Consider the following 17,655-nt stretch of genomic DNA (forward strand, 5'->3'; position numbering starts at 1 on the left):
TAGAATTCTCTTTCCAGGAGCGGATTTCAAGTATCGAAGGATCCGATACATAGCTCCAAGGTGAGGTGTTCTATGGTCATGAAGAAATCGACTAACAATACCAATAGCATAGGCAATATCGGGCCTAGTGTGAGATAGGTAGATCAAGCAGCCAACAAGTCTCTGGTATTGTTCTTTATTAACAGAGTCCCCCACTCCACTGCTCAGCTGATGATCAACCTCCATAGGGGCATCCGCAGGCTTATACCCAAGCATACCTGTCTCACTAAGGAGATCCATAACATATTTCCTTGGGGAAACAAATATATCTTTGCTAGATCTAGCCACTTTAGTCCCAAGGAAATACTGAAGAGGTCCTAGGTCCTTAGTCTCAAACTTTGCTGCTAGTAAGGCATTCAGATTGGAGCTCTCCTCATCATTGTTACCAGTGATCACAATATCGTCAACATAGACGATCAGAGCAGTAACTTGGTTATCTCACACCTTTGTGAACAGGATGTGATATGTTTGACTCTGTTTGTATCCAAAGTTGATCATAGCTTTCATAAAATGGCCAAACCATGCCTTGGGTGACTGCTTGAGGCCGTACAATGACTTCTTTAACTTGTAGACAAGTCCAGAAGTAGAGGGAGTGGCAAAACTAGGAGGAACATCCATTTAGATTTCCTCTTCAAGATCTCCATTCAGGAATGCATTCTTAACATCCAACTGTTAAAGATTCCATTTCATATTTGTAGCAACAGATAGCAATGCCTGAAGGAGGCGCATATAGACATCTTCATGGAGATCACCATGAAGGAAGGCATTGTTGACACCCAATTGATGAAGATGCCAACCACGAATAGCGGCAATAATAAAAATGCTATGAACTGTGACTAGCTTGGCAACCAGGGCAAACATATTAGTGTAATCAAGGCCCTTCTATTGCATGTAGCCCTTGGTGACAAGTCATGCTTTATAGTGCTAGATACTTCCATCTGCACGATGCTTGATCTTGTAGACCTATTTACACCCTACTGGATGCTTACCTATAGGAAGAGGCTGCAAAGACGAAGTGTTATTCCATTCCAGGGCATGAATTTATGCCCCATGGCACTACGCCAGTGGGGGGCTTGACTGCCTTTGTGAATTTACGAGGCCTATGATCTAAAGATAAAGCAGTAATAAAAGTAAAATGGGAGGTGGAAAAGTTATGATAAGAAAGAAAAATCAATAATGGGGTAGGGAGTAGTGCCTGTGGAGGAAGGTATGATGGGGAGGCGTGAGGGAGAAACTGAGGAACAAACATAATCCTTAAGACAAGTGCGAACCAGGTGGGGGCAGCTAGAACATTGTGGAGGGGGTGGAGGAGTAGTAGGTGGCATAAGGAGTACTTCAGGGGTGAGCACAGGCTTCGGAGGAGGAAAGGGGTGTGTGGGGAGGTCCTCAGGGATGGGGAGAGGTATGGGTACTCAAGGGAGGTGAGAAAATAGAAATATATGTTCATGAAAAGTGGCATCCCGTGATACAAAAACCTGATGAGAAGTGAGATCATAGACTCGATACCCTTTTTGAGAAAATGGGTATCCGAGAAAGATGCAACGACTAGCGCGTGGATCAAACTTACGTCGACCAAGGGAGCGGTTATGAGCGTAGCATAGGGATCCAAAAAGCAAAGATGGTCAAAAGATGGGACTTGATGGAAAAGGATTTCATGGGGGGGGATTTGCCATCTAGAATGGGGGTGGGTAGCTGATTAATTAAGTAGGCAGCAGTTAAGACACATTCACCCCAAAACCAAATGGGGAGATGGGCTTGGAATCATAGAGAACGAGTAACCTCCAGAAGTAGCCGATGCTTCTGTTCAGCCACCCCATTCTGTTGGGGGATGCTAACACAAGAGTGTTGGTGGATAATGCCATTGGTTGTGAAAAAAATTCTAGGCCATTATTAGTGCCGATGGATTTTATGCGAGAAGCAAATTGGGTGTGTACCATTTCATAGAAAGCAATTGGTAATCCCTGAGTCTCAGACTTATGATGCATGAGATAGATCCAAGTTGCATGGGAAAAGTCATCAATAATTGTCAAAAAATAATGAGCTCCAAAGAGAGAAGCCATGTGGTATCCTCCCCAGATACACAATGGATGAGTACAAAGGGGTCAATGCAACGATTGTTACTTAAGGTAAATGGTAAATGATTTTGCTTAGAGAAGTGACATACATCACGGGGGGAAGGAAAAATAAAGCATGAGATTTATTCAAAATTAAGGGAGACAAGAGGCGAAGGCGATTTGTGGAAGGATGGCCAAGACGCATATGCCATAAGGGTGAAGCTCGAACAACTGGAGAAGTATGCAGTGATGAAAGAATAGGTTATCGATCGGGTCATAATTATTTGTGAAATTAATGTTCAATTGTTAATTTTAATTAGATTTTCATGATTAATTTGACCACATATTTGGATGATCTTTGATTGTAGGGTTTTCAAGAGATGTGCACAGGTTTGATGCTAAATGGACGGAGATGGTTCAGTCTAGAAGCAAGGGCAAAGGATCAAGGGTAGAGTTGAAATTTCCAAGAGAAGAAGAGAAATTAAAAAATAAAAAAAAGGAAAAGTTATGGAGAGAGAAAACCCCACGGTTCTCCCTCACTCCCTATTCCACACGTTCTCTTCTCCCTCTACTACTTTCTCTCATCCTCCTCTCCCTTCTCCTACTTTCTCTCATGTTTTTCTCTTTCCTTGTCCAAAATAGAATAGGAGTCGATCTCTCTCCCACTTTACCTAAAACATCTCCCCTATTTTCTCTCATCTCTTTCACTAATTTCTCTCTCTTTCTCTCCCATCTCACTCGCACATCCCCTTCTCTCTTTTCCCTATTTTTTCTCCCATCCCACGTCTCTCTCTCTTTCTCCCTCTCTTTATCCAAATCTAGTCTGTCTCTCCCCTCACTCTCCTAATTCCCCTATCTCCCACGGTTCTCCATCACCAACACACATACGCACTTTCTTTCTCTCCTAATTAAAGTCTAACTCTACTATCATACTAGGGGTGTCAATGGGTCGTTCCGGCTCAATTTCGGTCTGGGTTGAGTCGGTTTTGGTGTGGGAAGGCTAAAACCGAAACTGAACCAATAAGGAAATTCCAGTTTTAGTTTGGTTTCGGTTTTGGTGCGATTTGATTTCGGTTTGTCTTTGGTTTCTTAAATCGGTTTGTAATCGGGTTGGTTTCAATTTTTGATCCTGTTTGGATTCGACTTTCCATACAAATATATACAAAACTATGCAAAATTTGATTTTTTTAATGAATTTTTAGAGTGTTTCAGTTTCTTACCGGTTTGGTTTCGGTTTCGGTTTAGGTTTGGTTTCGGGTTCATCCGGTTTCCAGTGCGGTGCGATTTGGTTTTGGGGTTGCAATACTCCAAACCAAAACTGAACCAATAACACTTCGGTTCAGTTTGGTCCGGACTGTAATCAATTCGATCCGACCAATTTTACTAGTTTGGTTTAGGGTTTGACACCCCTACATCACACGCATACTCTCTCTCTCTCTCTCTCTCTCTCATATCCCTCTCGGTCCTCTTTAGGGAGGACTACACTACACACTCATTCTTTAGGATATAGGCTACCATATCACACCTTTCATATACATCATAGCTTGTTAGTTTTTCTTTCTTGGTTCTCATAGTTCTCTTTTCTTCTTGGATCGCACTTTCTTTAGGACAGATTTTCAGGGACAACATTGCACAGAGAGGATTTGTCATTGTGCCAAGGGTTCATCATCACCATCATCATTGCTGCCCTTCATCCATTAGTACCATGAGTGGTTAAGTTTCCTTTCTATCTTTAGGTTTAGATGAAGTTTTGAGTTATTGTTATTTAATTTCTGGTTAGAATTCATACTTGATTGTTTGATGTTAATGACCCCTTCCCATTGTGGATGATTTTTAATAGATAAATTAGTTTAGAATAATTATCTCTGTGATTCAATTTTTCTATTCAAGCAATGGTTTTTCAAGTTGATTTTTGGCAATACACTAATGATGGCCTTTAACCAATCAAACGAAGAGTGATAAGCGAAAGCGATAGACGATAGTGCTTGGCCAGATAGGTTATGCTTAGGGTAGCAAGAGATTATATTTTTGTGGTTGCATTGGAACTTGTAGTTTCAGTGAACCGAAGTATGAATAAAAAATTGGTAATAATACCAAAATGGATTCGAAACCTAAGGATAACTTCTTCTCATTTATTCTTGTTCTTGTTAATTGGCTTACTTAGTTTTAATTTTAATTCTGGATTTTACAAATGTGATTTGCAAAACAACTTTTCAATCTTAGTAGATTTAGCCTTCTAGTTCTCTGTGGGTTCGACCCCTTTCTTGCCACTATCTCATAGTTTAGTTAGGGTATATTTTGATTCGTTTATGACAATGATCAGTTACGGTTCGCTGGGAGGAGATATGTAGTAGAGACCATCATGCATCGTTCCCACCCAATCAGCCTCTTCGTTGACAGGTCCTATAGAGCACAAAATGTGAGAAAAAATTTTATGAAACAGTTTAAAGAGGAGGTCAGTTTACTAATGGAAATTAAGTTAAATTGAAAAGAAGGAATGTAAAAAATGTTATATAGAGTAAGGGCAGGGCTAAGGGTTTTGACACCCCGATGTGTGATAGTAATGGTTTGTTCGTTAGGGAGGTGGACATGAGAAGAAGTAGGGCAAGGGGTGGTGTTGGTTAAGCCAAAAGATCATGGGTCATGTGGTCAGAGGCCCCACTCTCGAGCATCCAAGAGGAGGAAGTCATACCTAAGATGAAGAGATTAGTTGCAGTACTTGCCAAGTGTGTGCTGGGAGATGGAGAATCCAATAATGTGAGGAATTGCTGGAACTGAGCATGGCTGAGCCCATGAATGGATGGTGTTGTGGGTGTGGCGGCCTTAGGGGCGGCATTAGCCTGTGGGGCAGAATCGCACCCTGTAGTGGTGCCCTGAGAAGTACGGCAAGCACATGGTTGATGATCAGGAGGGTAGCCGTGAAGTTGCCAGCATGTGGTACGGGTATGACCGTGAACCTTGCAATGGTCACACCAAGGATGCTTCCGTGGCTGGCTAGAGGCGGCATTGACTGAATGAGTGTTTTGGGTGACTGCCATGGTAGCAATATCTGGCACGAGTGATGCAAAGAGAGTGCGTTGTTGTTCCTCTTGGAGAAGCAAGTAATAGGAACAATTGACATCAGGCAAGGGATCCATTGTTAGGATTTGAGAATGAGTGGCTGCATAACAGTTAGAGAGACCCATTAGGAACTGATAAACACGTTCCTATTGGATGACAGAATGGAGTGCAGACTGGGCGCCGCAAGAACAGCTTGGCACAACCATATAAGTGGAGAGCTCGTCCCACAATACCTTCAACCATGTGTAGTACGAGGCGAGAGAATCAATGCCTTGGTGAATAGTGGAGATGGAGCACTTGAGATGGAATACACGAGAGGCATTGATGCGTGAGAAATGCTCCTCAAGGTCCTTCCAAACTAAAGAAGCCGTCTCAGTGTAGATGACGCTAGTGGCGAGGGTAGGAGATAGTACATTCAGGATTCATGAGAGGACCATGAAGTTGCAGTGCTGCCAAGTTTGAACCGCGGACTAAGGAGAAGCTAGTTGGGGAAGAGAACCATCGACAAATATCATCTTGTTCTTGGCGTAGAGAGCCATGCGTATAACACGCCGCCAGGTAGGATAGTTATCCTCAGTTAAGGGGATCGATACAAGGATGGTGCTGGGATTATCAGAGTGATGAAGAGTATAGGGAGAGGGGTCGACCATCCCAACGGTGGCTAAGGTAGTGGTGTCGACCACAACAGGAGTGCCATTGGTGAGGACGGTTTCTTGAGACATGGAGAAGAAAAAAAATTCACAATTATTGCTTTGATACCATGTAAAATTAGAGCTTTGAAAGGAATCGAAGATATATTATGCACTGTAGATGGGCATACTTATTTATACAATTACATCAAGAGATCCCACTGATTAAGGGATAAGAAAGTTCAGAAATTACAAGAGATAATATTGCTAAACTGATAAGGAAGAAAGAGATTGAGATGAATGCAAACATGGTAAGATTATATACAAATATATGAGAGACAAGCTAGCAAATATAAGGATTGATAGTTGATGCCAACGGTTCCACCCATTGAACCCATGTGTGTATTATGCACACATCATAATATCATATCACTATTTTAAATACCTTCCAAGCTATGAAATCTCTGGTTAAGCAACAACCTCCAAGAAAATTCCTCTTCGATTGTCTCTCTCTCTGGTTTTCCAAATGGGTTTTCTACACGTGGGATAATCTGGCCAACCAATACACATTATTTTCCAACATGGACACATTTTTCCATTTGGTACTATGACCCATACTATGCGACGTCAGTCTTCTATGGATTTCAACTCTACCGAAACTTGTGGAAGCACTTCTATTCGCTGAGCTTCTATTTTTCTTTATACAAATGGTCCCATGCACAGCCGCGCACCCTATGCCGTCATGTCTTCCTCTTACAAGAGGGTCAAAATGACTAAACCTCCCTATTTGACACATAGTCTATCCTGCCTTATATGGTCGTGCATGAAAATCCTTTCCTTTTCTTTATTTCAAAACCCATAAATGTCCTTTTTTTTTCTTTTTAAGTTATAAAATGTCAATTAATGCAGATTGTATCGAGCTTATGTTAAGAGTAAATTAAACATTAGAAGGATGTAATGAGAAATAAAAGGCAATTAAGAGATATTTTTGGGTTTTAATTTAATAAAACACCACTATGTTTTTCCTTGTTCAACTTCTACTAGAGATTATCAAATTATTCAATCCAATGCTTAAGCTATTAAGTGGAAACACACAACTAAAAATGCTATTGGGTGCAGTGTGGGATTACTCTCAACATTCTTCCCTCACATGTTAAACCTTCTTTTGTGTGGCCATACATGGGGCATGTTTGACCCTTCTTTGGTTCTTTGATATCATGTCGAAGTATCCAACTCAAACACTTAAGCTATTGGGTGAAGAAACTGAACTAAGTATATGAATCTTAACCTAATACAGTGTGATCTTCGTTGCCCTTTTTGGTTATTCCAAATTTGATTGTCCCCAATAGTACTTGGGTTGTTGTCCTTGTTTTGATTGGCATCTTTGCTTTGTAATTTTTTCTTTCCTTCCTCCCTTTGGGGTTTAATATATTTATTTATTCAAAAAAAAAGAAAAAAGTATACGAAGATATACAAGGTCACAAAATGAAGATGTAGAATTATTTTTCTCAACATAGATAATAAAAAAAATCTCATCAATAAGCTGGTATTTTGCCTAGAAAATCAAAGGTGCTGCCCCTTTCAATGGTAGTTTCTGTTTGACAAAGCTAGCAATATCACACCTAAATCAGACGGCAAAAGATAAACCCATAAACTCTTGATGTGATGGTTTGTTCAACATAAGGAATTACTCGTTTTCCTAACTCAGAAATTTTCTCTAAGGTACAGTAGTTTTTCCTTAGACTCTGATGATGAGGAAGGACAAGAAAAAGTTGCCAAGAACTTCTGTTGTTTGAAAGCAATCCATTGTGATGGAACTGCAAAACCTTGCTTATTCTAAACTCCTCACAGCTTCCATTTAACAACTATGCAACTATTTAGCTATCATTTAATATCAAAGATTTACTAATTAAAAGCATTCACGTCAGGTTATTCACATCCCATGTAAGATCATTGCTTTCACATAAGCCCTAATAAAAATGATTGTTAAGGAATAGAAAGATATTAGATTGATTGAAGAACATTATTTTCTTTTTTCTCAATCCAAAATGAGGCAAGTATTGGGACTCAGGTAATACGTATTTGGAGAGTAATATATTTGTAAGTCTTCATATCGGACTATTCACATCCTATTTGAACTCTCTTCTGAACAAAAAAACCAAGGCTCTTAAAAGAGTAAGAAATGCTTCTTATTCTGTGACAGAAAGGAAGCAGTTACCCACTTCTTACATTAAGGACCCCAACAGCAAGAAGTTTGACATAGTGTAAGGGGTACTTTCTTTAGCTAACATTGTTATTTCATTTAGTAAGATACAATGTAATTGAGTACATTATCTTTTTCCTTCGTATTACAACAAATTTGCTCTTTTACTATGGAAATTTTTCGTAGTAAAAAAACTGTACCATAGCAATTGAAATATATACGACGGTCAATGTTCGTCGCATGACCATTGTTAAGATTGGTGTCGGATCTGTTTACGACGGAATTATGAGATGCGTTATTAACTACGGAATTATTATACCGTAGCTTAAAATCGAATTTAAATGGCCGTAAGTTATTGTAGTATATATAATTAACTATTCACTGCGGGAAAATTTAACCGCCATATCAGATTACATTTTACAATGGTATTATTTTACCATAGTAGATACTCATTAAATATTACAGATTTTGTAGTCCGTCATATATTGTGGACTTTATATAACGGGATTTTTATACCATAGTATGTGTTGTGGTATTTATTTACCGTAGCAAAAAAAGTGTAGCAATTGACCATTTTTCTTGTAGTGTCGACAAAAAGATTCAATTCTCTTCGTAAAAAGTAAGGTAGAATCAATAAAGATTTCTTTTCCGAATCATCCCTGGCGTCGAATATTTCATTCAAAAATTTTTTTTTTATCCAAAGGGATCCAGGTCCACCTAATCATCTATCAGATCAATTGGATTCACATATCATATTGGTGGTATCCGAACAGGGTAGAGAAAAATGGTCCAAAAAAACCCCTATCGATATTTTGAAGGACAAAACGATCCAATCTAACTTAATATGACTTAATATGACCGATCCATATCGATATCTGTATTAATATTGATGGCGACCAATACCGATATCAATACCATGCAGTAAACCCTGGTCATTGGCGATTACTTCCACTGGGGATGCCTTGTGTGATAAATGGGGCCATTTTGGAGCATTACTTGTTAATAATGACAGGCTTCAAGGTTCAGAATTACAGACAAGTGAAGCATTGCCCAGTCTGAAAACAGCAGCTGCCATCAATGCTCTTTTGAGTGAAGAGTGAAAGAAAAACACACTCCTTGGTTGTTCACTAGTTCAGGTTTTTTTCTCAACGACCCATGGCCAATGTATTTAGTTAATACTCATCTCTTCAAGCTGCAAATCGGCTTATATCCATCACATAACACCAGTCCCTTCTACGCTTGTACCAAAACAAAATCAGTTCATGGATAATACACTTCTTGAATAAAGTTCAAAACAATTTCGTGCTCGGACTTCAAGATGTCTCCCCATTGCAGCTAGTAGCCAACAAATGAAAGTTAAGAGATAAACCTTTCACCTTTCTTCTAGATATGGGTGGGGGTGGGGCTGGGGCTGGGGGACTCTTTAAATGGAAATTGGTCTCTGCTCCTATGAAAAGCTCATCCAGGGTGCAATATATTCTAGCCAAAAGATTTCCATTGCAAGGTTTCCACAGCATTTCTTTTAGCTTTGGATAAACTCTTCCAAGTTTAACTATGGATTTTAGGGTTGGAAGAAACTCAAAATACCAACCCCCTCCTAGCCACAGTCAGGCCAAGAGAAGCCTGGAATTTGATTGATGCCTGCTGTTCTTCAGATGCACCCAGAAAAAGAGGGAGGGAGGGAGGGAGGGAGGGAGGGGGAGGGGGATGGATTTCCCAATAGTGCTTTTAGTTTCAGGTCTGGAAACACTATCTGCACCTACAGATGGGTAGGTTTCACCAGACTATTGCGTCGAAAGTATTTTGAGGGGCCACTTCCTTTAAAAAATAGGAGCCAACCATCAACAGAACTCCGACTACCATCTTCTTTGGGTAGGCAACCATTGACCGGACTGAAAATGTAGAAAATGACAAAATGCTAATTGCAATTGTGTCAAAATTGGAGACATGTTCTCAACATCAAACACTTCATTGCTAACCTACATAATGGAAAGGGTCTTCCAACCTTGGGTTGATTTTTTGCCTGGATCCAGTTGATAGATTCTAATCATCAGCTAATCTAAATAAACATAAAAAGATATGCTCATGCCAAGCACAGCATAGATTGTAATTTTTATGCTGCCAAACCAAAAAAAAAAAAAAATTATGGTCCACAAATAACACTACCTTAAGTGTGAATAAATGATCATAATAATCCAGCACAAAATCATTCTTTTTCATGACAGGAGATAAAAAGGGAAGAAAACAGGTCATAAAATATGAAATCTGTTTTTTTAATGCTGACAGTTCTCAGGTAACTATTGCACCAGCATCAGATGGGTTCATCTCCGGCTTTACATCTTTCCTTTTTGTTCTCTTCAAAATAAAGTACAGATGGCCCCTGGTTCTGGGTATATTGTCTTGTTCTAAATGATAACCAATGAAAATGGAGTGGACAAGACTATATATTAATGAAAGATCTTGTTATCATCTCAAATCAGATAGCAGTTAACCGATCTTCATGAAGAGATGACTTCTCTTTATTTTCTAAAGCATTTGGCTCTCCGCTGCCTCTTGGTTGTATTCGGTTTTGTCAAGATGCTCTGCCTCTGTTTAGGATTTACCGTCCATGGTTTTTTGTAAGCTTTAATGAATCTGATGTACAGAGTTATGCTTCACACAATGTTTCTCCTTTCCATACAGTTGTAACGTGAGTCATTCAGTTGATAAACATAGATACATTATCAACATTTTTCCTTTTATGGTGTTGAAACAATTTCTTGGTATAGATTACATCTAGTTTCTGAAGCAACTGTTTCCCACTTTATTGGCAGGTAAGCAATGAATCAATCGATAACCACATAAGTCTATTCTGCTTTTTTGGCTAGTATTTTCCTAGAATTATTTTGGAAAAACAGTTCATAATCACAGGGCAGAGAGAATGAGCAAGGGGATCAAAGACATCACTGTATCTAGAGCATTAGTAAGTAAGGAGTTCTGCTTGGTAGAAATAATTTTATTGACAACAGGTGGCTGGTGTGTAAAGCAAAGGTGACAATAAAAGAGAGCCCATGAGAAGGAATTGACCTTCAGAAGTGGTTGTTAAAAACATTCTCTGTTGTAACAGAATCCAGGTAGCAGAAATGTACGAGGAAATAATAAATAGCCCCCCCCCCCCCCCCGGGGCCACATTTCCAAGGGAACTTGGTTGTGCATGGTTATCCAGAGAGTGTGATGAGTGTTTGAAAAGTTTACCTTTTGATTTTTTACCACTACCAACACTTTCTTGCAATTTGATTGTATGAGAATGCGATAACCATGGGAGTAATGCTTTTTCCACTCACTTTCTCATTCTCCCAAATAAAGATGTGGGCACATCTTACTAAATAGTTTGTTTTTTACTATGTGAAAAATTAAAAATGGGTGGGAGATCCCACTAATTTTGTTGCAGTTTCTTAACACAACTAAATTTCAATGTAAATATGTTATTTTCTTATAATTTATGGAATTTCCACCGTTACACATTCTCCTTGCCTATAGTTCCACTTTCACATGCTCTCTCACATCCTCCTGACACCCAACCCCAGCTTAAGTAAGAGTAAGAGTACTTCTAGATAGAATCCATTTTGGAAATTTTTTTTTTTTTCCCCCGGGTTGGGGGGAGAGGAGGAGAGACCAGTTTCTTTAATTTTTTATGTAATGAGATGTTAAAAACCAAAAAGTGAAATCAATGTAAAGCTCATAAGATCATACTTCAATAGGCTCCCAATTTCATTTAATTAGTAAGCACATGGGATGAGAACAAGCATCCATGCACTGTGACAAACCCAGAAAGAATAGGTATTGGATGTGAAAGGAAAAAAAAAAAGGCAAAAGTATAATAAGGCAAAAAAAAAAAGTAGGTGGAGGGCAGCTCAAACTCACCATCTCTGGATAAAAAAGGATCAATCAAACAGGATCAGAAGTAGCCCACTTCCAAAAATGCCTTTTCACAAAGACTGCCTTATTAGCCACCGCCTCTGCTTCGCTGCAATCCCTGTACTCCTCATCTTCTTCTGTAAAAAACTCTCCTTCAGGCAATCCATCCACCCAAGCATCCACTGAATGCAACACATAATAAGCAGGCAAACCAGGATAGGAAACCGATAACCTCTCTTCTTCCTTCTTCAGATATGAACCAGGCACAATCCTCACAAGCTCATCATCTAAACTCCCCTGAATGATCGATCCAAGCTCCTCCCTAACAGCCCTTCTCACAGCATCTTCAACACTCTCTCCAGGCTTCATCTTTTCCGACAAAGGCCTGCATCGTTCTCGAAGGCTCCCATCTGATAGCTCCTGGTGCGACTCAAGAAGAACACTTCCATGGCCATCGATGACTCTGACGGTAACGACGTGAACAGTACGGAGAGGAGGGCTCGAGTCGATAAGCGAGGTCTCACCTTCAGCGATCTCAAGCCAGAGGTTATGTACGTTCTTGGTACCTGGCTTGACACCCCAAGAGGCAAAAGAATCGGAGGGCAAGCGAGGTCTGAGCCAATCTGAGAGAGATTGCGGAGTGGAAAAGTGATTAGGGCTGGTGCGTTTGGATTGGGACATAATTGAGTTCTTGAGAAAGAGACGACGAGGGTTTGAAGGGAAAGAGAAAGGAAGGATTTTGGGGGAGAGATGATTGTGTTGAGGTTTGGAGGAGGAGAAGAGGAAGAGAAGAGAGAGAGCTGTGAAGAAGATATCAGGAAGTGATGTGGGCTTCTGCAAAAAATGATGATGATGATAAGGTTTGTTTGGGTTGTTGCTGTTGTTGTTTGTGATCGGAGGAGACATGGATCAATGCTGCTTCTGGTGTTCGCCTCGTATGAAAAACACGATCTTCTGGGTTGATTCCATCAGAGATTACTCTCTCTCTCTCTCTCTCTCTCTCTCTCTTCCTCAGTCCGAAAGGAGCAGAAGCATTGGCCAGTGGGTTTTGGGTAAGGGTTACCGACCACAAGATTGATGTGTGGAGTGTGGTGTAATGTGTAAACCGTGTATTGGTATTATGACTCAGAGAGAAAAGTAGAACTTCATTAAGGTGGGATGGATAAATACTAATGGGAGTAATGGGGTCCCACTAAGTCCAAAGTGGCAAATCATTGATGGCCGTGCCTTTAGGATCATCCCGATTCGGATTCTTTTATACCGAGACTCGGTGGATCGATCCCAAGTTGCTCACAGGGAATCTGATTGGTGAAAGGGGGCGATTCGTTAATGGAATCGGCCGGGAGTGATGCCTATTCTGCTGATTTGGATCGAAATATTTACGTCCAGATTCCCTTGAATTGGTTGATGGTTAATTTTCAGATCAAATGGCTGATTTTAAGGTTTTTCGGATCGATTTACTTTGATTTTGATTTGATTCAAATCTCGGTCTGATTCTTGATTCTAAAACCCTGTCGCGAAGTGTAAAATGTCTCAAGAGTCAAGGCCAAAGTGAAAGGGTTTTACAGGGTAAGAATAGTGTTATTTTCTATAGGCCGTGCTTAATAGTCAAGAAAAGAAAAGAAAAAAATGTATAAAAATTATATTATTTTATTAATTTAAGAAATTTTTATTGTGCTTGATATGTCCTGAACCAAAAGAAGATTCTCTGAATTTCAAAATTCGTCTTTGATTAATGAAGTTTTCTTTTGCCATCAAAAAAAAAATCTTACCAAAAACACAAGAAAATATAAAAAAAATTCTTTTCTTCTAATCGTAGCCAATCATATATATATATATATATATATATATTATTACCTTATTACCATTTTATTTCATTTTTATTCTATTCTTTTCTTTTCTTCTCTTTTCTAAATTCTTTTTTCTATTAATTTCTTTTCTTCTCTTCTCTTGGCTACCAAACACAGCCCTACTGATGTGAGAAACATGAATTAATGTATCAATATCACATTGACTAATCTATATCAGCATCGTCTTTTCACCCAAAAAAAAAAAAACAAAAGAAGAAGAAGAAGTATCAGTATGCCGACTACTTGGTTAATAAGTATCTTCTACCAAAACTCAGAGAGTCAAACGTAGCCAGAGAGAGTAAAATAGGAGACAGAAGATTGAGACATCTCTAGTCAAATTTATGAGAAAACCCTAACCTCCTAAGATATTTCCCGTACAAAATCCCACCATCTAGTGGATCAGATGGAAAAAGGATTCAGACATCAGCATAAGATCAAGACTCAATGGAGGTTCTTTCATGGGATAAATCTTTTTTTAACCATTATAAAAGGGTCAGATCAACTCTTAAATACATCCTATTGATTTGACTGCAGATCTTCCCTGTGTGATCTTTCCAAAGAGGCATTAGAATGCATTCAAACAGGCTTTTTAATCAGCAAATAGCAACCCATTAACTAATTCATGAGTTGAACAATGATAATCACAATAGACACAAATTTCATCTGTTTTTCTTCATGAAAGGGAAGATGGGATTAAGACAAGCTTAATCAAAATCACATTGAACATTTGTTTATATAACAAAATGGAAAAGACAAAAAGAAGACAATCCTCTTGTATCATATAACACACACGCACCACCCCCCCCCCCCAAAAAAAAAAAAAAAAACATGTAACAACGTAACCTTTTTTTTTTATAGTCTAACTTGAAAAAAAAAAAAAAGGGTTCCAAAAAGAATAATCTGATCATCAAAATATGTTTGAACCCAAATAACTCACAAAAACATCTAACATTCATCAGAAGCATCCTTCCCTATTTACATAGATGGGGGTCAATAAATAACACCTCACAAAAACAAGATGGATAGTGAATGTGTATCATTTGCCAAGACCATGAAAGAACCTGTGTTTTCTCCTCCGAGTGTGTTTCCGATATACCCTTGAAATAACAAAGGAAACAAAGTGTACCTACATAAAAGCCAGCTGTATTTAAAATAGGAGACATTCACTCATCCTATCTAACTAGGTAAACACTCCATAATTTCTTCAAGAAAACCGTCCCATATTTGCTACTTAGTTAGAAATGAACAGAAGAACTAAACAATGCAAAAATATGGCAATTACCTGAGAGCCGCTACGTATCCCAAAATCCTGTAGTAGAGCATTATCATCTATGAGCTTCTCATTATTGTGGGAAAGACAGAAGTTTGCCCAAACATGCCTCCTGCAAAGCACAAACCAGAAATAACTAGAGACACCTTTTAATCAAACAAATATAACCCATGACATGCAAATTATGACTGACTACTAATTACAGGTTTCATACAACTCGAAAGATGTTATTTTAAGGTCAATTCTGAAATGCGCAAGTCCACCCCGTATGAAGCTGATAGATGAGATGTACATTTTTTTCCTGGTTTGAAGTAAAGTTCACTTTGCATTAAAATTTTGAGAAGTAAAACTGCCACATAAACGTATAACTATTTATGTATATACTTCTTTTCTTTCCCGGGGGGGTGGTTAAAATAGATAAGTACACACATGGCATAAAGCATATACAGAAAAAAAAATTCTCAGGATCCTAATCCTACAACAGTATGTTGAATCTTTGCCCAAAAATATCTGAAGAGATTCATTCAATAGGTTCCAGATATGTTGCTCCTTTAATCAATCAGTATGAGAAGCCCACTTTCTGCCCTGAAATTTTTTCAACTCCTCCGTCCCAATAGGCCAGGCAATGGCCTCAGTTGTTATCTTCCACAGGCAAACAAATGGAACAAGGCTATATTGTGCAGATCTCCTTAATAGAGTTTGGGGGGCCAAGATTAAATCCAAAATAGTCTAAAAAATAGGCCATATGTCTATCACAAGGAAAGGGTTTTGTTGTCCCCACATCTTCTTCACAAATTGCATATATGGTGGTTAGATGGATTGTTCTCTTTAGGAGCTTATCAATGGTTGGTACCTTGTTTAGAAAAAGAATAAAAAATTAATGTTTCAGCTACCACCCTCAGAGGGCCTCAACGGGATCATCTCACCCCAATTTTTCAATTTGGGGAATTGTTTCTCCTCTCAACACAATTGTGTGATATAAAAACTTCACCAAGAAAACCCCTTCCCTCTCTATTGTCCATATATTTCTATCAGCACCACAGGGCATCGTCAAGGATATATGCTGCCATTATTGACCGAAAATAGTCCTACAAATTTCTTCTTTTAAACATTTACAATCTACAACATTCTTCCTGAGCCTAAATCTCACAATCCCTCATATTCAGTGAATTTGAAACGGAAAAAAATCTGTGCTTTTTTTTAACTCAAATTCCCCAAAAACCTAACAGTCCACGAAGCACCATCAAAGAGCCTTCAAGGTCGAGGACACATAAGGGTAGCTCATTTGGAAAAAGACCATGCCTCAGGAAGTAGAGGTCCTGAGTTCAACTCTTCTTCACCCCTGAGGCCATCCACACAAGGTCCCATGGTTCTCATTGGCCTTGATCTTTCCTGGTCCGTGGGGGCTCTACACGGACCTGGAGTTTGCCCGGTACACCCAAAGTTCATCAGTTGTATTGGCCATTTTCATGTCTGGAATTCATAAATGCTTTCCTTTCTTTTCCTTTATCCAATAAAGCTAACACGAAACAAAAAGGCCAAGGGTAATAAATATCCCCTTTCCGTCACAGAACCAAAAAGACAAGCAAGATGAAACTAATAATGAGAAGAAATCAGTTCAAATGATTTTTGCTCTATGGATTCAGAAACAGAACTCATTTATTAACCAAAAGTGAGACTCTTAAACCTCAGTGTAGATAGGCTAACAAAGTGTACCATGAAATGTGACGATGTCCCATTTGAGACTGCTCCATATCATTCGTTTTCCTTTTGATTGCCAATTTCAAATCCTTAACGGTTGCCGAATTCAACACTGCAACATCTTCATTAACAAAGACCAAATCAGCCACTAGCATAACCAAACAATTCCACAATGTCTCAATCTCAATGGAAAGGAAATTAAAAATAAAAGTATCCTTGCCTCTCTATATAATATCATGTGTTGTTTAATTGTTAGAACAATAACCTGTGAGTTATTTGAGTAACAATATTGAAGTGATAGCAATATTTGTTTGGGAAGAAGAAGTACCAAAGGTAGTATTATCCATTTTAACAATGGAAATTCTCATAGCACTGCCTAATTCCAAGTTGATCAAGGTGTCCACATCAGCAAGGGTGGTTTTCTTTGGAACATCAGCCAGTATGGGATCATTGAGGAGGGCCGAAAGCATCGACTGTAATCGTGCCTTCTTTACATTGCTGCTGTTGTATCCTACTACTGATTCCTCACTCTTCACATTTGGCTCCATCTCTTCCTTGAAATCACTTCTCTTCCCCTGATCGGTTGCTATAGTTCACTCTCTGTGGAAAAATCCAAAGATTGCCTTAAACATGAAATTCCAAAACTTTACTGAGAGAATATATTCAATTATGGCATCATCTCACGAAGTACCACCAAATTGCATACAAATGATATCTTCATGCGTATATAACTAAGGGCCGAAGTAGATAATAAGAAAAAAATTAAGCTTCAACTAATTTCAAACAAGAATGAAGTTTTTCTAAAGCTACTTGAGATATATCAATATCATTGTAGAACCGGTCGACAGAGACGATTGGGCCATTAACATCGGAATTTGCAGCAAGAATAACCATAAGGGCGGTGAACAGGGCAGAGACTTGCAAAGACAGAAAGTGAAAAGAAAAAAAAAAA

General features: G+C 38.9%; 2 protein-coding genes across 3 annotated transcripts; both read right to left on the minus strand.

Annotated features, from left to right (window-relative positions):
• Positions 1-11,714: 11,714 nt before the first annotated feature.
• LOC122093242 lies at positions 11,715-13,362 on the minus strand. Its single transcript, XM_042663526.1, has one exon. It carries the CDS (start codon positions 12,786-12,788, stop codon positions 11,913-11,915), a length of 876 nt encoding a protein of 291 aa, XP_042519460.1. The 5' UTR covers positions 12,789-13,362; the 3' UTR covers positions 11,715-11,912.
• Positions 13,363-14,381: 1,019 nt separating this feature from the next.
• LOC122093156 (U11/U12 small nuclear ribonucleoprotein 25 kDa protein) lies at positions 14,382-17,630 on the minus strand. Of its 2 annotated transcripts, none has more exons than XM_042663423.1 (4): positions 17,032-17,630; positions 16,719-16,815; positions 15,015-15,114; positions 14,382-14,858 (listed from the first exon to the last, which is right to left on the minus strand). In XM_042663423.1, the coding sequence occupies exons 1-4, from the start codon at positions 17,249-17,251 to the stop codon at positions 14,769-14,771; spliced, it is 507 nt and encodes a 168-aa protein (XP_042519357.1). In that variant the 5' UTR covers positions 17,252-17,630; the 3' UTR covers positions 14,382-14,768. The 2 variants fall into 2 exon arrangements, with proteins under 2 accessions (XP_042519357.1, XP_042519356.1); XM_042663422.1 differs by having other exon boundaries at positions 16,719-16,824; positions 17,032-17,621.
• Positions 17,631-17,655: the final 25 nt, after the last annotated feature.

The sequence above is a fragment of the Macadamia integrifolia genome, chromosome 11 (assembly GCF_013358625.1).
Source record: "Macadamia integrifolia cultivar HAES 741 chromosome 11, SCU_Mint_v3, whole genome shotgun sequence".
Classification (NCBI taxonomy): Eukaryota; Viridiplantae; Streptophyta; class Magnoliopsida; order Proteales; family Proteaceae; genus Macadamia; species Macadamia integrifolia.